General features: G+C 34.2%; 6 protein-coding genes across 8 annotated transcripts; 3 read left to right on the top strand and 3 right to left on the bottom strand.

Annotated features, from left to right (window-relative positions):
- The first annotated feature begins 1,113 nt into the window (after positions 1–1,113).
- LOC100784292 (peptide deformylase 1A, chloroplastic) lies at positions 1,114–4,142 on the top strand. 3 transcript variants are annotated; one of them, XM_006585575.4, is made up of 5 exons: positions 1,114–1,571; positions 2,072–2,161; positions 2,271–2,338; positions 3,330–3,610; positions 3,999–4,142. In XM_006585575.4, the coding sequence occupies exons 1-4, from the start codon at positions 1,212–1,214 to the stop codon at positions 3,568–3,570; spliced, it is 759 nt and encodes a 252-aa protein (XP_006585638.1). In that variant the 5' UTR covers positions 1,114–1,211; the 3' UTR covers positions 3,571–3,610; positions 3,999–4,142. The 3 variants fall into 3 exon arrangements, with proteins under 3 accessions (XP_006585638.1, XP_006585636.1, XP_006585637.1); XM_006585573.4 differs by having other exon boundaries at positions 3,803–4,142; XM_006585574.4 differs by having other exon boundaries at positions 3,789–4,142.
- Positions 4,143–6,911: 2,769 nt separating this feature from the next.
- On the bottom strand, positions 6,912–7,767 carry LOC100783765 (uncharacterized protein At1g15400). Its single transcript, XM_003531658.5, has one exon. It carries the CDS (start codon positions 7,546–7,548, stop codon positions 7,219–7,221), a length of 330 nt encoding a protein of 109 aa, XP_003531706.1. The 5' UTR covers positions 7,549–7,767; the 3' UTR covers positions 6,912–7,218.
- Positions 7,768–9,633: 1,866 nt separating this feature from the next.
- On the bottom strand, positions 9,634–10,752 carry LOC100783227 (F-box only protein 6). Its single transcript, XM_026129405.2, has one exon. It carries the CDS (start codon positions 10,750–10,752, stop codon positions 9,634–9,636), a length of 1,119 nt encoding a protein of 372 aa, XP_025985190.2.
- Positions 10,753–15,560: 4,808 nt separating this feature from the next.
- Positions 15,561–16,247, top strand: LOC113002310 (uncharacterized mitochondrial protein AtMg00810-like). The gene has a single exon (XM_026129404.1). It carries the CDS (start codon positions 15,561–15,563, stop codon positions 16,245–16,247), a length of 687 nt encoding a protein of 228 aa, XP_025985189.1.
- Positions 16,248–17,995: 1,748 nt separating this feature from the next.
- Positions 17,996–20,765, top strand: LOC100782688 (3-isopropylmalate dehydratase small subunit 1). The gene is made up of 2 exons (XM_003531657.4): positions 17,996–18,899; positions 20,489–20,765. The coding sequence occupies exon 1, from the start codon at positions 18,161–18,163 to the stop codon at positions 18,896–18,898; it is 738 nt and encodes a 245-aa protein (XP_003531705.1). The 5' UTR covers positions 17,996–18,160; the 3' UTR covers position 18,899; positions 20,489–20,765.
- A 2,874-nt stretch (positions 20,766–23,639) lies between these two features.
- Positions 23,640–25,487, bottom strand: LOC100527535 (uncharacterized). Its single transcript, NM_001250525.2, is given in 3 exon segments — positions 23,640–23,994; positions 24,542–24,928; positions 25,427–25,487. Coding segments are annotated over 2 exon segments (441 nt in total). The 5' UTR covers positions 24,907–24,928; positions 25,427–25,487; the 3' UTR covers positions 23,640–23,918.
- Positions 25,488–27,080: the final 1,593 nt, after the last annotated feature.

Raw genomic sequence — 27,080 nt, 5'->3', positions numbered from 1 at the left:
TAGTTGTTTTATTGAGTACAGAGGTTGAGTACATAGCAATAATAAAAGTTAGTAAAGAATTGATATGGCTTCAAGGATTGTTGACAAAGTTGGGTTCATCTAGGGGAAGAGTGTTTTGCATAATGGTAGTCAGAGTGTAATACATTTGGCAAAGAATTTAGCATTTCATTATAAAATGAAGCACATTGGACTTTGTTATTCCTTCATCAAATCTCTACTTGAAGATGAGGTGCTAATATTGTAGAAGATTCGATGAAGTAAGGATCCAACATATATGTTGACAAAGGTCATAACTATTGACAAACTGAAGTTGTGATCAACTTCAGTTGGCATGCTAGAATAACAATTTAGATAGGGCTATTATATTGATCAAGGTGTGAAGACAAACTGAAGTTAGTCTTCAAGTGGGAGATTGTTGGAAATGATCAAACACTAAATAAAGAGAAGCGTATAATGTTTTGCTTGAGAGAAATTCAAGAAAAGCAATAGAAGAAATAACAAAGCTAAATAAATGGAGGATAAATTGTATAAATACGTTATCTATTTCCCTTCATAAATATTCCAACTTCAATAAAAGAAAGATAGAGAGAAAAGAAAAAGAGAGAGAAAATATGTATTTGAATATTATTTTGAGTATAACAAGGTTGTAAGTTGAGTGAGTGTTTGTAAACATTTGTTTATAATTTTCTCTTTACAATAAAATATCTGCTCGAAGACATAGACGTAATTAGTCAAACTCTGTTATTAATTGCTTGTGTACAAATATTCTACATATATTTTTTTTCATACAAATCTGATTATAAAAATTTTTGCATAATTTTTCAACATCCTATGCTTATGTTGCATAATTATGCAACAAAATTATATTTTCGTTGTTATTTTTTTCCCACCCCTATACTTTACAATAGAAATACCTTTCCATTGCACAACTATGTAATGAAATTATATTTCTATTGATATTTTTTTCTTATTCCCATACTTTACAACGAAAATATAATTACAATCAAAATATGATTTAGTTGCACAATTATATTTCCATTAAAAGAGTGTTTTTGGATTTTAGAAAAAAAAATTCACCACCCACGTGGGTAGTACGAATAGTAGCTCCTAATCCATAAACAGTCCCTCCAGTCCTGTCGTGGTGCGGTGGTTTGTGGTGAAAATTTGCATAATAATCTTTTGCAGAAAGCAAGCAAGAAAGAAAAAGGGCCATGGAGGCCCTGCACTTGCACCGCGTGCTTCTCATGCCTGTTTCCCAAAAAACCTCAATCTTTTTGCGCGCCAGTGGCACCCCATTATCCACACTTGCAAGGCCACCATTGCGTTGGAGCTCTCAAACTTGCAGTGCCAGAGCAGGGTGGTTTTTGGGTCTTGGAGCAGACAGCAAGAAGACCAATTTACCTGATACCGTCAAAGCCGGTGACCCCGTTCTGCACGAGCCAGCCCAGGATGTTGATCCTAACGAAATAAAGTCGGAGAGAGTGCAGAAGATTATTGATGACATGATCCAGGTCATGAGAAAGGCTCCTGGTGTTGGTCTTGCTGCTCCCCAGATTGGAATTCCTTTGAGGGTCACTTCCATTCTTACTATTTTTGTGCTTTCTAGCTTCCCCATTTTGTATCTCGTTCATTCTAAGTTAAAAGTTTTTACTTTTAATAATAATGGCACTTAAAAAACCAAAAAGAAGCAAAAATTGTGAATGAGCTGGTTGTGGAATTGTGGAACTGAAGTTCTGATAGCTTAAGGCCTAAGAGGGGTAGCTAATTTACCTCATGCGTGCTTGGTTACAACAATTGAAAGTGAATTTGTCATTTGTGCATTTCGTTATATATACTTCAACTTACAAAATTCTGCCATTCCTATAATAAGAAAGTGTGTTGAAGGTTTGCCTTGTAAAAAAGCAAAACCTTTCCAATCCACACTATTTTCAGTTTTTCACTATTGGTGGCTGAATCTTTATTGTTTAAAGCAATGAGGTTTATTGTGTTTAAAATTAAAATCTTCTGGGTGTTAATGTACAATGTAGAGCTTTATAAAAACATATGTTTTATTGGCTTTTCATCTATGCAGATAATTGTTTTGGAAGATACAAAAGAGTACATTAGTTATGTCTCAAAGGAAGAGGCTAAAACTCAAGATAGAAGACCTTTTGATCTTTTGGTATGTTTAGATGTGGAGAAAAGGAGATTATTCTATTTAAATTTATAGTTTTGTTTTTCCCTTTAGGTCTGTTACTTTAATACATCATTCATTAGTTCTCTTGAGGCAGGTGATCCTGAATCCCAAGCTAGAGAAGAAGGGCAAGAGGACTGCTCTGTTTTTTGAAGGGTGCTTGAGGTGTCCTTCTTTGTTACCACTCATTGCTTTGTCAGACTATCAATTCACTTTTTGTGCTCGTTATAATTCGGTTTTTGAGATGAGAAGTAGAAGCTATTGCATACCTGTTATTACTTAAGAAATTTCTACATGTCTTATGTTCAACATTTTACTGCTCTGACTCTCACTAGGCTAATTTCCCTTTCATGAGTAATAGCTAAAATTCCTCTAAATTTTTTGTCTGAGACCAAGATCATACCCTCTTCGCTCAATTACCATAAGACCTACTTGGAACATGCACTCTCTAGGGCGGTCAAACAGTTTGACACTATCTTATGATTTTCTATTAAACCATTCCATTAAAGTGCATATCTGCCTTTGTTTAAACAATTGCTTCTGAGATGATGTACTAGGGGATCATTATGTTTTGCTTAATGGCTGAAGAGTATTAATTCCTAAAAATTTGTCTCAACATGGTGACTGCATGGTTAGCATCCTTGTAATGAATACATAGCAATGGTGGTTTTGATAGAATTAACTTAAAGATGACTGATTGTCTGCATATGCTGTATTCCTTAAATACTGTCGGAATTTTTATAAAATCTAGCTTACTTTCCTTATGTATTCTGTCTGATGTGAACCTTTATTTGTTTTCTTTTTATAGTTTGATGTCTAATATTCATGAGCTTTGTGGAGATCTAGACTTTAAGCATTCCTAAATTATAATCTGCTATTGGCGAAGTACTATGAGTGTAATGCATAAAAATGGCTGCAGTTCCCAAAGTGGCATGTGCAACAGTACAGTGAGACATCTTAATGTTATCTGTGCTCTTATTTTAAATAAGCCATGTTTGAGTGAGATTTACTTGACATTACTCGATTATTGATGCTGGTAATAGTTTTTATTTTTATTTTTTCAGTATAGTACAAAGTCAGTATTTTGAAAAACAATAATATATAGCAATATTGTGAGCAACCATATATATTCAGTCCTTTTATAACATTTTTGCAGTGTTGATGGGTTCAGAGCAGTGGTGGAGCGACACCTTGACGTTGAAGTTACAGGTTTGGATCGTTATGGTGCACCAATCAAAATAATCGCTTCTGGCTGGCAGGCTCGGATTTTACAACACGAGTGTGATCACTTGGATGGAACTCTGTATGTTGATAAGATGCTACCTAGAACTTTCAGAACTGTGGACAACATGGACCTGCCTCTTGCCCAGGGGTGCCCCAAACTTGGTCCTCGCTAAAATTACACTCCAGCTGTTTCTGATAAGGCATTCAATGCAGGTATCTAATGCATTTTAGTGAACAATTGACATTTGTAGATCCTAAAATGGAGGCCAGATTCTTTACATTCTAGAAATAGTCTCAACTTAAGAAAAATTAAATCTCCCTCAATTTTCAATGCCATCATTTTGCCAAGAATTGCCATTGCACTACTCCTGATTAATTCACTTCATTTAAGTTTCAATGTTGTAGCTTATACTCGAAAAAAAAAATCAGAGTTGTGGACTATGGAGTCTGGATATTGACAGTGCCTAGCTTTTCTGCCCATTGACAAAAAATTGGGTTTGCTGTCTTCTTGTTATTTGGAGCATTGAGGTGGCTACTTAGGCATTAGAAATTCATGTAACTTTTGTCAGCTCTAATGCAAACTTATACCAATTGTGTGCAGATCTTGGCTATTTCATCCTTCAATGATGAGGGAGAATTGTCGTTCTAATAAATCAGAATGATATGAAAGTTCATGTTCTAAATACTACCAATACCCTTACGTGATAATTATAGAGAATGAATGAAAATAGGGTTTTCTTATTAAGAATAAATGTTACAGGCCTATTTTGAATTTTCTTAATTTTAGATATTATCGTGACAATGCTTTATGTTTTTAGGCATATATATAGTATTTTTTTTTAGAAGAGGTAAATATATATTATACAAATCTACTTTGATATAAAATGAAGAAATTCACAAGCAATGAAGCAAATACTGAATGTACGTCACGCTTAATAATTGATTCAAGACAAACCAATCATGCACATCTCTTTTTTCTTATGTTATTTTGCTACATTCAATGTATTTTTTATTCATTTACATTTAAGTTTTTAATTTTTAATTTTTCTGTTATTAAATGCACAGAAGACAGAACCGATTCATCCTATTTCTTTCAGAATCTGTCAGATATACAAATATCGGAATTAAGAACCAGTTTAAATGATGTAATATTTGTGCAATTGGGCTAATTATGTCCCTTTCTTAAACATGGTAGAGAAAAAAATGAAAGTGCAAGAAAAAAAATGATAAAAAGTAGCCAATTTTTTTTTTATTTTTCATGGAGGTTATGTTGCTAGTTCCGATACAGATATTAAAAACTTTAAAGTTGATTATAGGGGTGTCTTGCGTAGAATGAGAACAAAAATAATTAAGTACATTTTTTATTCAATTTATTTTGTAAAATACATGTTTATTTTTAAAATACATTGTAACTTTAACTGTTGATTAAAAAATTAATAACTAAAATTATAATAAAATAAATTATGAAATTATGAAAATTTTAGTTGTTATTTTTTTATTTACCGCTTATCGTTGTACTTTGTTTTTTTTTTTTTCCCCTCTTAAAAATAGATACCTTGAAGGGAAACAGAATGTTGCCTTCAGAAATTGGAAACATTAGAACATCAATGAAAGGAAAGTATATAAAATTCGGCTGCGATGTTGGCATCATGTGTAGCTCACTTTATTTTGGCTGAAATACATTCATTATTCAATGTGGAACAGGATGACAATCAAACAAATTCAAAACATATGTAATCATATTCCAACCCCATTATATAATCGTATGATAATCAAAATAATGATTTAATTCTGCACGTAAATATTAATAGGTAATATAAAATATGTAGCTTTTAAATTCCCAGGTTCAATAATTTTTTATTTCAAGAGAGATTAATTCAACCATTGCGTGGAGGATACTTTAAGTTATACATTAAGAATAATTTTATATTTTGTGACAATAAAATGGATAAGTATTATTATTTGACAATTTATATTCTGGAGTATGGACTATCGAGTATGGACTATTTGATATGGTATACTCCACTTACAAAATTAATATAAAAAAAACAACATAAAAATGTGAAAGCAAACAGGATAAAGGAAAAGAACTTGAAAGTGTAATTATTGGAGAGCAGAAATGATGTCACAAAAGAATAAGAAGCTTAGGAGAAGTTTGTGTGAATGTTTGATAACGATTCCTGGAATCACAAATAGTAATCACTGATCACAGAAGCACGTCATAATTTAAGTGATAGCCTTCACTTTCTCGTGGGTAGGACACTAATTGCTCTAAATATGTCCCATTGAATTGATTGAAGTGGTCAAGTGGGGGATAAACCATATTGATTTGGACAAATTTGTTTTTTCAACCTTCAAATAAATTATAGAGACTGTCTTCAATAGTGATCAAATTCCCTTCTCACACAGCAACACCGACGTTGAATGGTTAAACTAAATTCGGCTTTAATTTTTCTTGTTATAAAAAAAATCCCTTGAATTGAGTCGTATTAGTATTACTAATAAACTCTGTTTTGACCATAAATATAGTTTAAATGGACGAAAAAGAATATCACTAATTGAAGAGACAATTATATTACAAACTTCACAATGCTTCTGAAATTGATGACAGCGAAACATTTAAAGATATCAATAATTACTCAGCGAATTTATTAATCATAACATATTTATAAAATAATTTATTAAAAAAATGTGGGAGTATATCTTAATTAAAAATACAAAAAAGAATAATAAATAATAAGCAGAACGTGCATGAAAATTTTCCTAACAAATCTTGATTTTTCTAGCAATCATACCGTGATTCAATTTCTAAAACCTAACAAAATAAATAGATGCTAATTACTTTTTGATAGGGATTAAATGACCCTTTTTTACTGTACCTATCAAAAAGTAATTAGAAGTATTATCTATTTATTCTGTTGATTTTGGAAATTGAATCACTATAATTGCTAGTAAGAACAAGATTTTTAAGAAAAATTTTATGCACGATTTTCTTACTACTTAGTATTTATTTTTTCTTATTATCTTTAGAGGAATTTTCGTATTATTTTCAGAAGAAGGTCAGTGATACTCTCTCTTTATGCCAGCCATTAAAAATAATATTATTGCTCACAATCTATCATTCTATTTTGTCATACGCCGCCGACGATAGAACAAACAAGGAAACAGCCACATTTCTCTCTCTCAAAAAAAAGCAAACAGCCACATGAAATTTGACCTTACGCTTCTGTTTGCAACTGATCACAAATTCTTCACAATAATAAAAAAAACAACTCAGAGGATAGGGATGATTTGAAACATGAAGCTGATTTTCTTTGCGTTCTCTATGGTTTCTTTTCCCCTTGATTTTCTTTATTCAACTATCAGTTCAATTTATAAACACATGGTAGAAATTCAAGTTCCTCATATTTATCAAATATATCATACAAATACAATATATAAATATGGTGTTGATTATTAAACAAAAGCAAAAGCACGGTACTAAATCACGTTCGGATATTGCACCAATCCCAAATTTGTGAAAGATAGATCTTATTGGAGATTTTACTTTGTACAGAGATCAAAATTCCTGGTTGACCCAACAAACATACACATGATTACAACCCAACTCACCCCAAACTATCATCATCTCTTCTTCCACAGAGACAATTGAAACATGAAAACAAACCAAAACTCGTAAACAGAGACGAAACGGAGGGCTACAATTCACCCTTCTCTATTCCCATATACGAACTCAAACTCAAACCCTAAATCTTAAGTGGACATAAACAGAACGTGTTGAAGAGCTGCATGAACCACCGTCTCCGGCGACGAGAAAAAACCTACCTTGATCGATGCTTAGCACGGCCCTTTTCCCTTGTTTTCCCGAAAGCGCTGCAGAAGCCGCAAGCAGAGAGCTTGGGAGAGGGAGGCTCGATCGCCGGCGAGACTTTTCCGGTGCGGTAGCCGCCGTTGGAGCGGCTTCTCTGGATGGTGGTGTTGGGTGGTGTAGTTCTAACTTTAAGGTTAAGGTCACCACCAGAACCACCACCCTTTTGGTCTTCGTTGTTGTTCACTTTGTTCAATTCCCCTGACAATAACTTGTCGTCCCAAACAAGCCCTGATGAACCCTGTCTCCTGAAAGACACCTCAGATCTTTGCAAACCATCCATGACCTCTGTTTCTCTCTCTATAGCTACCTCTGAATCTTTCTAGCTCTAGCTTAATTTGAAGTGATGATTTTTATGTGTGAATTTCTCTCTGTCTGTTTCTTGTGTTGTATTTACGTGGATGACTTTTGCTGTGTGAATTGTATATATATAGAAAATGGTGAACAAAACCATGTGGCAAAAAGAAAAAAGGAAAGAGTCATACAGAGACGACGTAGTCAATATCTCTTGGGATTTTATTTTTCTTCGCGATTCGCTTTCATATTCATTATTCTCTTTTACTAAGTTTTGGTATTCACTATTCTATTTCTATCTGTTTTATTTTCAACTTTGATGTTAAATATAAAGATTAGTTTTATGCACTGTTAATGTAAACATTGGTGGAATATCTCAACTCATATAAACTCTTGTTTTGACTTGAAAATTTATTTTTTAATGATTAAATAACACTGGTTATACTTTTATATAAGCACCTTTCATAATAATTTTGTAACAATTTATTTGCTTCAATAATATTCTTTCAATGGCTTAACTTTGAGACCGAACATAAGTATTTCTCAATATAAAAAAAACAACATAAGTAATTAAATTGAACTTTTTTTTTCTTGCTGTTTCTTTCCTCAACTTACCAAAAAAAATATCACTTTTAGAGTAAAAGTTTAGTTTTCATACACTACTTTAGATATAACATTTAAAGTAATTATTGTAAAAAAAAAACTAACAAATTTACCACAACAATATATGTTTTTTTAGGTAATAACAGTATATTGTTCGTTTTTTTTTTATACCAAACTAGATTATCAATCAACTTTATTAAATTAAAGAGCTTTAGATATATGGTTTGAGTCATTGCTACTTATGATCCAAATATGTTAGTTTCTACTTATCATTATATTAGAGTGTTTTTTTTTTTTTTACTGGAATCATTATATTAGAGTTAGAATACATTAAGTAGAGTGATAAAATGGATGAATCGGAAAAAAATTTAGTCGGATTATAATGGACGGGGTAGAAATAATCCATGAATCCACTTTTGATGAGTTTGATCCATTAAAAAGTCCAATATATTCCCTATCCATCTAATAAAATACAATCCAATCCATTTTAGTGGACAAAAATCCAATCCATCCAGAAATATAACATATTTTTAAAAAATTGTAAAATATTTTCTCCTTTCTCTCTTTACTCTGTCGGCCATGAGTCCTGGTAAAAATTATACGGAAATAACTGAAGCCGAAACTATCTGGAGTCCGAACTATGTTTTTGTTTTCCCATGGAAATGTTGATACTTCTTCTGCAATCCAATTTTCATTTGTTTTTGGCCTAATTGGTTTTATTCCATTTTTGTTACTCCTTTGTGGGTTATTCATTATACCAAATCTTCTTTCTCTTTCGTATTCATTTGTAGTGATGTCCCAACTCAATATATTAAATAAATTTAAAAGGGTAAAAATAAAGTTATCACAGCATATCCTGTCGTGTGTGCAGTATCAACAATTTGATTTAAGTATTTTACATGTACATGAAATTGAATATTGAATATCGGGGTACAATTGTAACGACTAATGAGAGTATGCTAAAATCTAAATACCTTTTGATAGAGAAAAAAAAAGGAAAGGAGGGAAAATAGATAAACAAGCTTTAGAGAATAATGAAAATGGAGTATATAAAAATAAGATTTATACCTTTTTTTCATATAAAGAGTATTTTTTACAATAAAATTTAAAAAGATAAAGAAAAAAGAAAAACGTAATTGACAAAAGAAAAAGTATAAATAGCCCAAGCCCATCTTTTAACTCAATGAAAACCCAAAGTACTAAGCCCAAATTAATTAAGAGCAACCCAAATAAGAGGGACAAAATTCAGACAGGCTATGCAGAGCAAAAGGCATAGATTGAAAGGTTATTTGATTTCATGTGGATGGGATTTTCGCCCACGCCTATGTGCAATTTTTACACCTGCTTCACATTTTTTTTAATAAGTTTGTAGCAAAGCCAAGTTACATTTTGAATTCAAACATAAATTATTTATCTCACAACACTTCACAATGTCACTTGCAACTTGTACCAAAAAGAAGACTACTATCGTTTAAAAGATAAGAGAGGAGGCAAGACTTGGATGAACAAGTGCCCCTCTGATTGGACAATTATGCACTTGTTTCCCCTTGGTGTAACCACACCCATCAACCCAAACCCATTCCCACCTACCCATTATTTCCCCTACTACCTTTTTGCAAATCACCATCCCATATCCAATATCCCTATACAAACAAATAGCATCCTCATTCCCCACACACTTAACACTCTCCCAAATTCTCTTCTCTCCCAACAATCTCAACCCCAATTCAAGTGGCACCTTATCCACTAAGCACCATTTGTCCCCTTCATTTAGCTCCCAAATGCAAGCACTTCCACCACACGTGCCACCAACCAATCCCAATGCCCCATTCCGCGGAACAAGCGTGGCAAATTCCAGCTTCTCAGCCATAGGCACACCCAACTCCCTCCATCTATTTCTACCAACATCAAATCCCATGACACTATAGACTCTGGCCGAGGTTACCCAATACAACGTTTCTCCAATGCACACGTTCTCATTGGGTGTCCACACGGTGAGCCTAACGGCAAACTCGACAGGCGTGGACCCCACAATCCGCCACGTGTCAAACCGCGAGTCATACATCTCCACTTTGGTTTCATACGTGGCGCCGCCACCTTGTGCTGCCTCGGACATGCCACCAGCCACGTAGACCTTAAAGGAAGGAAACCGAACATCATCGTCATCACGGTTTGGATTCGATGACTCCGAGGTTGTAACTACTCCAACGGCAGGGTTGGTTCTTGCAACATGCAACCGGGGAAGGTGCCTAAACTCTCTCGTGAAGGGGTTGCAAAGACCCAATTGGAGGGTTGTGGAATTGGTGACCCTTAAGAGGAGGAGGCTCCCTATTGGACCAATTGGTCGAATTGATGGGATTGGTAGAGAGAGTTGGTGCCATTTATCTATCACTGGATTATGAGCGTAGCAATATGGTCTATGGTTGCGAATTGGAAGAGCCAAGAACCATGAAGAGGTTGTTGTGGCTATAGGATAAGCCTTGGAACATTTGTGCCAATTCTTGCAAACTGATCTTGCTCTAGCCAACGAGTCTGGGGAGAGAAATGAGAAGATGTTGGCTAAAATGTCCAAGGGAAGGTTGCTCCACATACCCGAAATGTGAAGATTTCATTTTGAGCAACTTGCCATATATGTACTATATTTTATCGTCATTCGCCAAGTAAATTGTCACTTAATCACTTATCAACAGTCATGAGATTGCAATAAATATATCGATATTTGCAATAGACGTTACTTTAATCAATCAATTTTTTATTCACTTGCGTTTAATTAACGTAGTTGTGATAGTCAAATATGATTTTTTTTTATTTTTTTTTTACTGGAGTAGGTGGGGCCCAGACAATTATTAGAGGCCAATTATTGGACAGCGGGATGTGTGACCCACATGCGATGCGGAGCTTTGTCATCTCACCCACTTGTGTGAACTTTGTCACTTTTCGATTTAATATCTTCGCCTCAAACCTAGATTTGGATTGAACTGAAGGGTTGGTTCTTGGAGAGAGCCAAAGGGTGAGAGAATATATACTACCAACCGTTCGTTTCTAATTCTCATTTCTCAGCGACAACATCAAGCATTAATTTGGCTGCCTCCTCTCCTCCTTTTTGAAAGCAAATTGAGTTACTTACTATAAAAATCCTCTATTCTTTTATACAAAGGTCGTGTAAAGATTCAAAAATGCTGTAGGGAAATTGTTAGTGGTTTTCTTTTCTTTAATGGTACATTGTCATAAATTTATGTTTGTGAACAAAAGGGTAATCATTACAAATATAAAGATATTTGAGCTATATATGTACTGCTTGCAAAAAAGAAAAAACTACATCTATTAATTAATTAATTCGTTGTTACGTCTTTGCTTTGAACCTTATATCCTCAAGTAAGAGATAAGACATAGTCAAAGATAAGGTGATATAGATTATGCTACTGTCAAGAAAGACAATGTTGCGTCTTAAAATTGTGTGCCACGGTGAATATTAACTGCGTTGAATTTGACATTATATTCTATTTGGTCAGTGATTGGCATTATATTGGCTTCAGTATTCTGTAATGGACTACCAATTTGGGCCCCTTTCCTCACTTTTTCGGGCAGTTTGTCTTTTGTCTCCTGATGTGCAGATTTAATTTTTTTCAATTATTGCCATCGGCTTGGCCCAACAAAAGGATATGTTGCTAAATTTGGTTGTTGCTTTCTGCACCTCCAAGTTGCTTTCGCATATTTTTTTGGCTTCTGGAACTTGGAATGATCAATACGGAGCGTAAAATTATATTTTGAAATTTTGTCTTTTAAAATGACCAATTCAAAAGGTAAAAATTTTTTTTTTTAGAAAGGATGCAGAAATCAACTTAGATAGAGGTGCAAGAAGCAACAACTGTGCAACCCCAAATTTTGAATACAGTGTAGTCTAAGATACGAATGATCCAAACGAAACTAATTGATATAGGCTCGTGGTAATTCCACTATTGCTGTTTTCTTTTTTGTGTGTGAACAGAAATATTAGCATTTCAATCAAATGTTAATATATGAATAAATAAATAAAAATAACAGAGTTATTTGTGCAAAATAATAGACTTATGTTTGAATTTGCTAAAAATGTGATATAATTTAGTTGTACAAAAAAATTCTTTAACAATATATATATAGTAAAACAATTTACGTATCAACTATATTTCTTTGTAATACAAACAAAATGTTTTAAGTGTAATACTTTATTCCAATGTATACATCTTTTACTTGGACTAGCATATGATATGGCACCTCCATTTCACGTGCTTGGCGGTTTTTTTTATTTATATATATATATAAAAAAAACTAGAGTTTGACGTGGATCTGGTCCAATGCAGACGAGGGAAAACCAAAACGAAAACGTTTTTGTTACACGTAAAGAGGGAGAGGTGTTTACGTTTTAGGGTAAAAAAATTGAAAATTGAAGTGGTCAAAGTGTTACCCCAGTTTGCCACATCGATTCCATATTTTGGGGAGCTTTTAGAACAGAGGGGTCCTTTCAATAATGCCTCTTGTCATTTTCGTTTTAGTATTTTCAATTCATTAGTCAACAACAGGATTTTATCCTTTGTTGAAATCAAATGTATCTTCACTTAAATTAAATATTCCTGAAATTAGGGTTGATGTAACATTTAATTTAGGAACCCACCTTTTTTTTTGTCACTTACATTTAAAATTTTGTAGTTTTCCGATGTGTTGATCATGTGCTAGTTATACAACACGGCATCATAGACTAATGAACTAGCTAACAGAAGTGCAAAATCGATCTCCTAATTATTTTTATGATTGCAATGCCACTGGTGACAACAGGGTCTTATTATTCCTGCAATGATTAATGCCAAAAGCTATGCATGAAGTTCTGGAATAGTATTTTTAAATCCTGTTTGTGTCATAGTGATGATACTCATGACAAAGGTCCCATTTATTTGCAGTGTTCCATGTAGATTTGGAATTTGTCAGACACCATTAGAAGTGACATCTTCTCAGTTTATTGCAAGTGAGTTCTTCCCTCTTTTAATAGTGAAGACTCTTCTCTACCCTGGAGCTCTTGCAGAGGCAATTTGCAAGCAGAAAACCATCCCAAGCTACAGAAATCTTCTAAACTTGCACCAGTTCAATTCAAGGGCAGTCTCTGCTGCATCAGATCTCCAACGCCTAGAGGTGTCGTGTTGATTAGTAACTGAAAACTAATGCCTCTATTAGTATTGAGATTAGTGCTACCAATACACTCCACGCTACTTCTAACATTGTCTATTGTTGGTTATAATGTGTCAAAAATTATAAAATCACGAGTGAAGTTCATTAAACAAGGAGTGAGCCTCGCATAATCTTTGTGATTTCTAACAAATTTCAACCAATGATAAAAGAGTATGTTAAAAGAATGTGTTAAGAGAGTGTGTTAAGCTTGGACATTCTTTTGGGTTTGTCTTGCAGGTTCTGGGAGGAAGCTACTTGTCTGTGGGAGGAGCAATCACAAGTCTGATAAAACCAGGGAGAATGAGCCTTTTTAGAATACTTATTCTTATGTGGGGTCTGATTAGAGAGTCCATTAAGGGAAAATCTGGTTTAGCTCATGCAAAAGTTATCCACATCTATTCAGCCCTGTATATTGCACTAATCTCAGCATTCTTCTCCATTAGAAAGGATGTCCGAAAGATAATTCGCACTTCACTCGAAAGCACGTTGTGAAGGCTGAACGTTATAAATTAAAGGAAAAATGAGACTGGTAATGACATGCATGCATCCATGGCCTACCTAGCTAGGTAGGTAACACTTCTACTTATTGTTCAATGCAATTGCAAACACAGGAATACAAGACTTCTTAATCATAGGGTAGCTAGTGGAGAATATGTGGCATGAATTTTATGTATTGTTCAATGAGAATGACTTGCAGACATTGTCAAACTCATTCATTACTGTTCAGAATAGAGGTTTGACAAAATTCTTTAGGAAGTGCACAGTGCAGCTTATTGTGGACTTTTAGTTCTTTCATTGCTTTATCAAATTTGTTAGAATATATGTCAATATATTTTTATATCTAGTTTCCTTATTATAGCTTAGGATATATTAGAATATATGTCAATATATTTTTTGTATCCAATTTCTTTATTATAGCCTATGATCTCTCTTGTGTATAATTAGTTTCTTTATTATAACCTAGGATCTCTCTTGTAATTGTGGTATATAATCACAATTTTTCTAATTGAATGAACACAAAATTTTATTCTTTCATGGTATCAACAGTCTAAGGTGAGATCCTTTCTTGCTTCCACCATGTCTTAGCTTCTCTTCTTCTCTTTCTAGTCGCCATTTCTCTTCTCACGTCAGCCACCATGACTGACTCCAACAAATTCTATCCAACTCTTGTTGTCTCCAACATCAAGAACTATATCTCCATCACCCTAGAGATGGAAAACGTCCAATATGCAACGTGGGGGGAACTGTTCAAGATTCATGCACTTTCTCACAATGTCCTCCACCACATCGTCCCACCGAAGAAAGGCAAGGAGAAGGTGCCTAAAATCGATGAAGAAAAGGAACTATGGTTGACCTTTGATGCTACGATCCTTTAATGAATCTATGCAACAATCTCACATGACCTATTGCATACTATTCTTGCCCAGCCCATATCTTGCTGCCCAACCTACACCTTTATCCGGCCCACCCACACCTAGCCCACAATCGCCACAATAGCAACCCTCACCCAGCCCAGTGCTTACACCTTCACCTTTATATCAGCCCACTTCTTTTTTGGCTCTCAAACTCGTGACACGTAGTCAGCTTGGGATTTTCAAAGCCAAATGACATTCAAATCTTTACAATAGTGTCACTAAATCCCCACTACCACGTAATCATGTGTATGCCTTTTGTGACCCGAATTGGAAAATGACTATGGATGATGAATTTAATGCTCTTATTAAAAATAAGACGTGAGAGTTGGTGCCCTGTCCGCCTAATGTTAATATGATTTGGTCTATATGGATTTTTACTCATAAAGAAAAATTTGATGGTGTTTTTGAGAGGCATGAGGCCTGTCTTGTAGGGGATGACAAAACACAATAGATTAACATAAATTATGGTGAGACTTTTAGCCTGGTAGTCAAACTGGCAACTATTCATACTGTTCTTAGTTTAGCCATCTCTAAAGCATGACCCGAATTCGTGAAGAATGCTTTCTTGCATGGAGAACTCAAAGAGACTGTGTACATGCATCAACCCATGGGTTTTAGGGACCTGAATCATCCTAATCATGTATGCTTGTTGAAGAAATTTCTATATGGCATCAAACAGGCCCTTCAAGCTTGGTACAAGAGATTCGTTGATTATGTTTTTACTCTTGGGTTTTCTCACAATACTTCTAATCATTCTTTCTTCATTTACTGATAAGGTACAACTATGGCTTACATTCTTTTGTATGTGGATGATATTATCTTGACAGCTTCTTTTGATGCTATTCGCAAGTCTATCATATCCCTTCTTAGTTCAGAATTTGCTATGAAGGACCAAGGATCGTTGAGTTATTTCTTGGGTATAGCTGTAACTCATCATGCATGTAGTCTATTCTTATCTCAACGGAAGTATGCAATAGAGATCATTGAACGAGCTGACATGTCATCTTGTAAGCCATCTCCCACTTCAGTTGACACGAAACCAAAGCTCAATGCTAATTCCAGCACACCATATGCCGATCCATCTCATTATCGAAGCCTTGCAAGGGCTTTTCAATATCTCACCTTCATGAGACCGGATATTGCTTATGCTATGCAACAAGTGTGTTTATTCATGCATGACCCGAGGGAAGAATACATATACGCTCTCAAGCGCATTGTGCACTACATTCAAGGTACTCTTAATCATGGCTTGCATCTTTATCTATCTTCCACATCTACTCTTCTCTCTTATACAGATGCTGATTGGGGTACATGCTTAGATGCTAGATGCTCCACATCGAGTTATTGTGTGTTTCTTGGTGATAATTTAATTTCTTGGTCCGCTAAACGGCAAGCTACGTTGTCACGATCTAGTGTGGAGGCGAAATACCGAGGCATTGCTAATGTGACTTCTGAGTCTTGTTGGTTATGAAACCTCATTCTAGCGCTTCATTGTCCTATTCGGAAAGCTACCTTGGTATATTGTGATAATGTTAGTGCGATGTATTTCTCCAGAAATCCTGTTCAGCATCAGCACACTAAACATATTGAGATGAATATTCACTTTGTTCGTGAAAAGGTTGCTCGTGGGGAAATTCGAGTCTTACATGTCCCATCACATTATCCGATTGTAAATATTTTTACAAAAGACCTTTCCTTGATTCTATTTGAGGATTTTTGGAACAGTCTCAATTTACGACAACCTCCCGCTTCTCAACATACGACAACCTCCCGCTCCGACTGCAGGAGTATGTTAGAATATATGTCAATATATTTTTATATCTAGTTTTCTTATTATAGTCTAGGATATGTTAGAATATATGTTAATATATTTTTGTATCCAATTTTCTTATTATAGCCTAAGATCTTTGTTGTATATAATTAGTTTTTTTTATTATAACCTAATATCTCTCTTGTAACTCCACAATTTTACTAATAGAATAAACACAAAATTGTATTCTTTCAAAATTCATACAAAAATATGGTTTTTTTTTTCTTTCAAAAAGAGGCATACATAAATAGAATGAGTTATAGACATATATACACTCCTAGTTTTCTTTGTCGAGTTCATTGATGCTGTTTGAATAGAAACATTGGGAGAATTCTTTAGAAAATTCATAATGCGGCTTAAGATGTGTACTGTTAGTTCTTTCATTGCATTTATTAAATCTAAGGAACAAGGTGTTTAATATTTACAAGTTTTCCTCATCCTTCTTTTATTCAAGTTTTCCTCGGAACGAATGTTTACGAAAGTTTAATTTTTATGGGCAACCTAATGACCTGCCCTAAATAAATTATATGATTGGCTAAATTTGGTTAACGTAATTTGTTTTCTTCAAAAACCAACTTGATTCAGCCTCAATTTCCTTCTTCCATTTAATTGACTTGGAAAAATTAATTTTAAAACTCACCTAACTTGATTTATTATTACATTGTTTTATTTAAAGCTATATAATTATGTGGGTCATTTTCATTTCATTATATTTATTTTATGAATTTCTATATCATATGAACTTGATATTATTAGGTCGGAAGTACGTAAAATAAACAAAATCTTAAGTACGTGAGAAAAAAAACCGGTCTAGCTCAAAAGATTAATTTGTTAGATGTCTCATAACATCCATAACTTTGATTCGTCTCACATAATACATGAATTCAAAGCACATGGCTCCTGTGCTGATAAATGTTGTGGATTGCTTTGACTAAACTATAACATGAATGATAATGACAATATCCGTTGGCCAACATCTTTACTGCTGTCTAAGAATTCGAATAAACAACAATTTTGCGAAATTTGATTGTGCATCTTACATCAGAAAGGGACAAATCCAATTGTGAAGACTATGCTTAGTTGCTTCTCGACGCTGATTCAGATACGTAAATAATCGATTGTGCATTCTTGAAACCGATTATAGTCCATTTTTGCATCCGAGTTTATATGATTATTGCTTTATTCATCCCATTATATTTAGCATGTAATCAATTGTATTAGTAAAGGATTGAGAATCATTTTTTTCATATCAAGTCGCAAACTATAACACGAGGTTGTATTAAAGTTAACGATAGAGATAATATAGTGCCTTTATTTCTAATTTTATTTATCTCATCTCCATTTATCCTAAATCAAACAAGCTTACAACATTATTTATTTTCAATCCAAATATTATAACTTTTCACGTAATTCCCTATTTATTTCTTGTAGATGAGAGAAAAGAAGACGGAAGTAAATAGTAGTTACCTAACACGCGCCGCCAGGTTCCTGCACATAAACGGCGCCGTTTGAATAGTCTAGATAAATACTAACCACGAGTGTTAGGGAAAGGGAAAAGCACTTAACATTAAACAATGGCGTTGTTCTCTTCTGCCGCAACCGTTCTTCCTCGGAACCTGGCATTCACCAAACTCTCCCTCTCTCACTCTCACACTCTTCTACCGCGCTTCCTTTCTTTCCCAACTCCCAAGTCATCAAACCCTCGCAACCGCGTCGCAGTCTCTCTCCAAACCCCACGCGCTCAATCCGCCGCGTCCGCTTCTCCCTCCGCCTCCTTCCACGGCCTCTGCTACGTCGTCGGCGACAATATCGACACCGACCAGATCATTCCCGCCGAGTACCTCACCCTCGTCCCTTCCAAGCCCGACGAGTACGAGAAGCTCGGCTCCTACGCCCTCATCGGCCTCCCCGCCACCTACGCCACGCGTTTCATCGAACCCGGCGAGATCAAAACCAAGTACGCCATCGTCATCGGCGGTGCCAACTTCGGTTGCGGCTCCTCCCGCGAGCACGCCCCCGTCGCGCTGGGCGCCTCCGGCGCCGCCGCAGTGGTCGCGGAGTCGTACGCTAGGATCTTCTTTCGGAACTCCGTGGCCACCGGCGAGGTGTATCCGCTAGAGTCGGAGGGACGCCTCTGCGAGGAGTGCACCACCGGCGATGTGGTGACGATTGAGCTCGGAGAGAGCCGCTTGATCAATCACACCACCGGAAAGGAGTATCGCTTGAAACCGATCGGCGACGCGGGTCCAGTGATCGAGGCCGGTGGCATCTTTGCCTATGCCAGGAAAACCGGCATGATTCCCTCTCGTTGAGGTATTATATTTGTATATTCTTTGTTTCTCTAATTTAATTTTTCTTCAATGCTATAATTTTATGTCAGAGTCTCCATTGTGTAGAGTAATTATCTAAATAAGAATTGGATGAACATGAACTTAAAATTCCTGAAGCATAGGTTAGAAAAGGGTCCGTGTGAAATTCTTAAAGTGCAAGTGTTGGAACTCAGAAATAGAAAAGAGGAGGCTACGTGAGTACAGAGTTGTTCTCATTTTGTGTTTGGTTATGCATCTGGACTCCTGCATTTGGCTACCGTGAGACCAGGCACTGTGACATGCAGATTAGTTTCATGGAAACTTGTTAGGATCCCATTGCAAGTTATGGGACTTGATTTGAGTCTCACATTGGAAGTATGGGATCTTAATTATTATGAGGTTTATAAGACAGGTTTTGTGCGTTTTCTGACTACAATAGCTAGCTTTTGTGTTATGGTTCTCCCAAGTGAGGTTGTCAAACTTAACTCAAACTCATAATATAAGAGTTTATCTATTATAATTATAAAATATATTAATAAAAAAACTATTAATGACATATATGTATAAAGATAGTACTCTTAAGTCTTAACAATAGTTTAACATTTCAACTCTATAATGAATCAAAGTAGCAAACCACAAGAATAAGGTGTAATAGTACATTAGTACTACATAAGATCAAACTACATAAACTACCACAATCATACATAAATTCACAAAACCATAAGTTCTTAAAATGAAAACATTTCAAAAAGAGATAATTTTTTTTCAAATCGTTTGAGCCTAGTAAAATGTTAAATTTATGTTGGCTAGCTGACTTGATGGGAGTTTCTACTCCTTGATATATTGCTGTGTAGTTTTTTCTTTTGGGCTTTTTAACCCGCCCTTTCAATACCAATAAAATAAAATAAAATCCATGAGTAGCATAAATACTTACTTTTTTACTCAGGAGTCAAGTTTATGCGCATTTAACGACCCGAGTTTATCTAGAAAAAGAGTTTGATAGTGAGTTAATTTGTTTTCTCTACCTAGAATAGTAAACTTGCAAGAGTCGGAGTTAACTCAAGAGTTTGACAACAATGCTCCAAAGGTTCTTATCAATTGGCATCAGAGCCTTCTTCCTCCATGTCTCAGCTGCAAACCAGTGGCATAGTTTTTGCTAGGAACTAATCAAAAGGTTAATGCACTACCAATCTGCACGGGCATCGGGACTGTAGATTGTGGGATGTTAGGATATTGTGAGGTATAGGATTTGAGTCCTACATTGGAGCCTTGGAGGTATGCGAATATAGTTTGGGTATAATAAGGTCATGGGATCCTGAACTACAACAACTAGCCTTTGTGGTATACTTCTCCCGAAGGTTCTTATCAATTTAATTGGATCTTAACAAAACCATTTCATATTCATTTGACTATCTCAGTTATCATTTTTGGTAGTTAAGTTAGAGTTCCTTTATGCGTATGTTCTTTCTGTGTTTCCAAAAGCCTGTGAGCTTGGCTCTTATTTATATTTGCTCTTCAAGTTCTAAGTTTTCTTTGGGATTCTAACATCGTACGGGTCCACATCAATTGGACTGGCTAATTTTTACCTTCCAGATGTTGGCATGGAAGTATATACTTGGGGAAGCTGGAACGTTTCGTGGAACTGTGTTACTTTCTCAATTCAGATTTTATCTCGTAATATGCAATTTTAACATTTGATAGGCAATTCCACAGATAGACTACTGCATTGCCTTTCTTAGGTGAAAGTTATTTGGTTGAAAATTATTACAGTAATTTAGCTTTAGACTTGCTTATTTGTATTTAGGAAAAATGATATTTTCCTTGATATCAGAGTTTGGATGAATGTAGCATCAGCAGGATATTTAGTAAATTCTGGTTTGTATCCTTTTGCATTGCAAGGCTGATTTGAGAGGCTTGTTTTTAAATAATATAAAATAAAACGGGCGAATTAGATCCTTCACAACTAAGTAATCCAATCTTGGATAGTCTCTCAAATATTAAGTTGATAAAATTGGCTTAGAGATCTTTTTTGTTGAGTGTTTTTGGGTGAAAGAGATAAATTGCGGAAGCCCATCTTATTGAGTAATAAATTCAATTAGTACAAAAAAGTCCTTAATGAAAAGGTAAAAATTTATATTTGTACCGGCACGAATTCGTTATTTTTAAAACATTCGGATATAATTGTATATTTTTTGGGGACATGAAGGAAAAACTTATAATTTTTTAATATCTTTTCTTTTGTATCCACTTTTTTGTCTTAATATATTTCATTATACCTAATATCAATGTAAAATAAATTTTTAAGACTTACAAATTATTTCAATTTTATTATATTATTTTGATTTTACTTTTCTGCATTTGTTCCGATATATATATATATATATATATATATATATATATATATATATATATATATATTAATATGTTTTATCAATGTTTCTATAGTAATATTTTTAAAATTGTGTTATCATATTATAATCCAATCATGGACAAGTCTCTCAAATACTAATTTGATTATCCAATTGGCTTATAGATCTTTTTTGATAGCCACCAACTTTTATTGGAATCTAACCAGCCAAGTTGCATCATTTCTTAAAAATATGTATATATAAAATACTAATAATGGAAAATCCGATTACTCAAGGGCAAGTTAAATAGCTAATATGTAGTAACACATAGTGTGTAAGGTTTTATTATGTTCACATAAATAAAAATGATACAAAAATTTATGTTTAATTATTTTTATTGTGTTCAAAATTTTCTTGGGTTGGTGATTGTTATACACCATGAATAGAATAAATCTTTGATCCAGTGGATTGAGAAATACTCATGATTTCTTATTTAAGAAAAAAAACTAATATGTAACTACCTCTATATATTACAAGATAACACATGATATTTTCACTCACCTATATATTTTATATAACTTATTTTTTTTTAAAAAAAAGATTTTTGAGCTTCAATTTATTTAGTGTTTGAAATTATGTAGTACATGAATTTATTAATTTCTAAGCTTCAATTGCTGTTTTGTATAAATAAATAGGTAAATTATTTAATACTTAAAATTCCGTTTGGATACATTATTTTGAGTGTTCTTCTTTCAAGTTCTTCAGGTGAGGGCAGTGAACTCTGCTATCCTTGCTTCAGATGACATGCTTCTCAAGAAATGTATTGACCCAATGGATGCCTTAGCTTGGTCCATTATCAAATAGGCTAGAACTTGCAGAGATATAATACATGGCAATAGAAAGTGTGTTTTAATGGTTCTTGCATCAGCAGCTTCTTTTATAATCTCATTGATATGGTGTATCTCATTAATGCAAACTTTTGTATTCACGAATGGAACCCATTTTGCCTCATTTATCATTCAGAATGTTACTTATTTTTCTTCGAACAAGAAAACTGGATGATTATAAAGAAAATAATGAAATGGATTCTAACTCGCAAAAATCGATGATAATGCCCCTTATTGGAAAGAAGGATCACAAATTTTAAACTTCTAAATTGATAGGTATATATTAGATTATATTTTCAAGGGATTTATTTTATTTTTATAATCAGCACCATTACCAAACTGCACCCAACTAGGAGGACATCTTGGGACCTCCAACTAATAGTAATATAAAAAGGAGAATCATATATTAGTAAAATGAGAACAGTGAACTAATAGTAATATAAGGAGAATCATATATCTTATATATAATCTAGCAAGGGTCGAGACTTGGAGACATTTCATCAACATAAAGCTTGCTTGAAAAGAATCGAAGATACTTCACTAACATAAAGCTTGCCTGAAAGAAAGACAAGAGTCCTACATAAAAGCAAATGTAGTTATGGAGTCTTGGGCTCATCTTTTAAATCCTCAATGTGCATCCTTTTTAAAGGTATACTTTACATTCAGCGAAAGGAATCCAATGTGATTTTATGTTTCAAATATGCCAAGTTAAGCCATTGAAGTGAGGGAAGGAAGGAACAAGTTAGAGATATTTCTCATACAAAATATAGAGGTTACGGAATATTTCTCAGTAATGAGTACTCATACCTCAAACTTAGATTCTGGCTATTTAAAATATGTTTCACTTATAGTTACAAAGGTCTTTGGCATTTTTATATTATTTTATAAAATATATTTTTAACATGGTTTTAGTTTTTATACATTTTTTAAAAATAATCTTTTTTTATCGGTAGAAATTAAAGATTAATAATAAAAAAATTATAATAATTCACACAGTGTTCAATCAAAAACTAAACTCCCTTAATAAAATAATTTATATTACCACACAATAATTGTTACATGTCACATCAAATTATTATTTTAAAATGATTGTTGGTGTTACTACTAAGTAGTGATAGAGACCATTTTAAAATTAATAAATAAAATTTATGAGGTCAAAACTAATGACAAAAAAAGAGGACCTAAATCAAATAAAGGTATATTTATAGGAACTTAAAAAATATATTCAAAGTCTTCCTTTTTTACTCCATAGTTGAAGAGAACTGTTTGCAATGCTGATTCAAAGTTATTTCAAATATTCTTTTTGTCAACTTAAAGGTTTAAAGGTTGTCCCTTGTTAAAAAAATTGCTTGGTGGACTTGTGTGTGTATAGGACTACTATTTTGTTTTTGAGTTATCAAATAGTAACAAATGGCGTACCACATGACCCCTCATGCATGCTTAATTTGGAAGTACTTCTAGTTTATCTCATGGGAAAAGAAAAGAAGAGACAAGAAAAGAGATTCATATTCATTTAAGAAAACCACGCACCATACAATAAATGAACTCTCTAACGCCAAAACTAAAGAAAGTAGTTTAAAGCACCAAAACAACATTGTTGTAGCTCTTGAGGTAAATCTGAGAAAGACCCTAAGGGATGCAGCTGGCTAGCTTCTCTGTAACATGGGATTTTAAACCACCTTTTCAGAATTCACACTGTCTTCAACATCCCAAAGAAATTAATAAAGAAATCTTGCAGCATCTCCATTAATTAATGTAGCCTTTCTTGCTAGGATAAACTCATTTTTTCTAGTACGTGTCCCTGGGAGCACTGCATTTAAAACATTCCATTCTGCTAGCAAAGTTGTGCTCATTGCATCCTGATCTGCTCAATGATAAAAAAAAAAGGAATAAATTAAACTTTGTCATAACAAGAAACACAAGGAAAGACTAGTGAAGTGAACCATATTTTGCACTTAAGGGACAACTAATTTTCGAAGTATGAAAGTCCTAAAAGCAGTCAAAGAAAGGGGAAAACCCAATAAAGATGAGTAGCATTGCATGCCTATTAACACCAACAGTGCCTTTTGTTTTTGTGTTGTTTGCCATATTCTTTACACTTTAAAGACAGAAGGCAAAGGAAAAAGCACAAGATGTCCCCTAAGAAAGAACCAAAAATCAAAAGATGACCAACAAGTTTTTTGTCCTAGTGGTATTGGATTAGGTCCCTTTAAGCAAAGTCTTGGATTCAAGTTTTGTGGATGAAAAAAAATATGGTTGGAATGAGAGAATCTCACTAAAGGTGTCCCACTAAGTTCCACGGCGGAGATTAATCATCGACAGTGAATACTTTATACCAATAACGGTTAAAAAAAAATAAAATGAAAAGACACAAAATCAATGAATGAATGAATGAATGACTGTGTCATCACCTGCTGCATATCCAATCACCAGATTTCCATCCAGGTCTTCCACTGCCACCAAAAGCTCTGGAGCGCAAGATGTCAGAACTGTTATAGCCTCCTCCAGCCAAGTCATCCTTGAAAGCACCACACTTGAAGCAGCTTGAGCGGCTAGCAAAGTTGTGTGCACCACAGTTAGCAGCAGCACAGTACCAGTCGCCGGGGCGAACATCTGAGCCAGTTAAACCAAATGAGGACCCTCCTCTTCCTCCAAAACCACCAAAATCAACAACTCTATCTCCATATTTTGAGTCCCCACATCGCTGGCATGAGTCTCTCCTCTGAAAGTTCAGGTGCTGGCACGACCTGCAATTCCAGTCTCCTGGCCTGCTCATATTTTACTTCTCTGCAAAATTACTGTTGCATTCACCAATCCTCATTAGAAAAACTATGAGTATAAAATTATGAAACAAGTGTCAAATGTTCAATAAAACTTGATGATGTTTTTCTCTATATAATTGTTGCCACATTATATATATGATAGTATATCTATATCCTACACATGTACATGTGTTTGTGTATTGTACTAGGCACTAGCTAGCTTGCTAGCATAATGCTTATTATAATATTGGAACAACAAATAATAATAATAATAATAATAATAATAATAATAATAATAATAATAAAAAACTCAGTTAAGGATTAAACTTCTCTGAAAGCTATGAAAACAAGTTACGAGGCTGACATAATGAAGCACTCTAGTAGAAGACAGATTTGATCACATTACTATAATGTGACCCTCTGGAGAGATTTAAAATACTGAAGAATTGCATAGAAAGTTTTTGAAGAATTAGGTAGGTGAGATTGAAAAATATATGAGGGGCAGATAGTGGAAGGGAAATTACAAAGACCAACCTCAAGATAATACAGTGAGTTGAAGTATTAGAGATGCAGAAACTGAAGAGGATTTGCTGATGAGGAAATGTGATAGGGGAGGATGGTTTATATACTGGCAGAGACCACAGAAAAAAAAGAGAATAAATGGAGGGCCGTGTTGTGTTGTAGTACTTTTTAGTGCTGTTTGAGTGGCAACCTTGATAAATGGAATCAATGAATTCTAAAGGAGGGAAAAGAGATAAAGGAAATTCGTGCTACAATTCCAAAGAGAGCACACTTTGAATTTTGAACATATACTTTGGCAGTGGGCTACAATTTCATTTTGTTTCAAGTTTTTAATTGTACAGTAATGGGTTCAAAGTGCATATAGGAATATAGGATAATCATTTTTTTTTCCTTCAACTCCAAAATCGGATAGAGTTAGAGGCAGGGGAAAGGAATTGATAGTGCTAGTTTGAACTGAACTAGGTATTTCTATTCTTTCATTTTTTTTCCTCCAACCTCTGGATGCAAATTAAAGGGCTTACATGTTATAACAAAAAAAAAAGAGGCTTACATGCGTTACGGTTCAAGCACAAAAGGTGCATTCAAATTCAAAGCATTTTTCGTATATAATATGGCCTCTAAAAGTTAAAACAAATTATTATATGATCAAGATCACGTAGTTTCTATCAATTTTTCTGTGACACGTAATCACATTTTTTAATTTACAGAAATAAACAACAAAACCCTTCTCATCAAGAAAGACTGATATAGTAATGGAAAGATGTATACTCCATTTATAAGCAAGTTATCAGAACTATGTTACTTAGTTTCTGTTTTATCAGAACTATGGCTTATTGGTTTCTTATCTGCTAGTAATGTTATTTTCAGGATTAGTTTGTGTATAATCTTAAAAAAGAGATTGAATTTTAAATTTTTTATCCCTCATTAAAGTAGTAGTAAAGTGATTCTTATATTCACACAGCCGATTTTAGAGAAAAATTCTGATGGAGCCACATAAAATTAGTTGAAGTTATCTTGAACAGTTGTACATTAAACTAGCAAATTCTGAAAATAGCATGAGTTATAAAAGGCTATTGGTTAGTACTATTTATGAACTTTGGCACTATAATATGTTATTTGAGTTATTTGGATAGCACAACACAAAATTAGCAAACACTTTCTCATGGTCTATAGCAAGATAGCTAAGTCAAACAAACTCAAGACCAATAGAAAGAGCATGTAACCTAATAGCACAACAGACAGAGTGTCCAAAGATCTAATCAATCAAATAAACCATGAACCCTAGAAAGTCCCTTTGACCACAGCATTTGGTTACATGAATCAAATTGGAATTGTACAACCCCACAAACAGAATTCAAGCATACAACAAAAAGAAAAAAAATCAACAGTAGGAAGAAAAAAGAAAAAAGAAATGCTGGCGGCCTCTAATTGGACAATGTGGAATCCAAGTCAGCATTTGCCACCATGTAATGAATATTCGTACCATTAAATCATATAGACCGGCCTACTAATTATCCCAATAACATCCACGAGGGGATCCAAGTCTCTTTCATGTCCATTACTCTTTGGGAATCAACAGAATTTTGACTGTCAATATGTTTCAAAAATAGTTTCTGCTTTACAATTGATTTTGAATATTCTTTGATTCTTTCATAAAAGTAGCTAG

This window comes from Glycine max, chromosome 8, assembly GCF_000004515.6.
Source record: "Glycine max cultivar Williams 82 chromosome 8, Glycine_max_v4.0, whole genome shotgun sequence".
Taxonomy (NCBI): Eukaryota; Viridiplantae; Streptophyta; class Magnoliopsida; order Fabales; family Fabaceae; genus Glycine; species Glycine max.
This window is presented reverse-complemented; position numbering and strand designations above follow the sequence as displayed.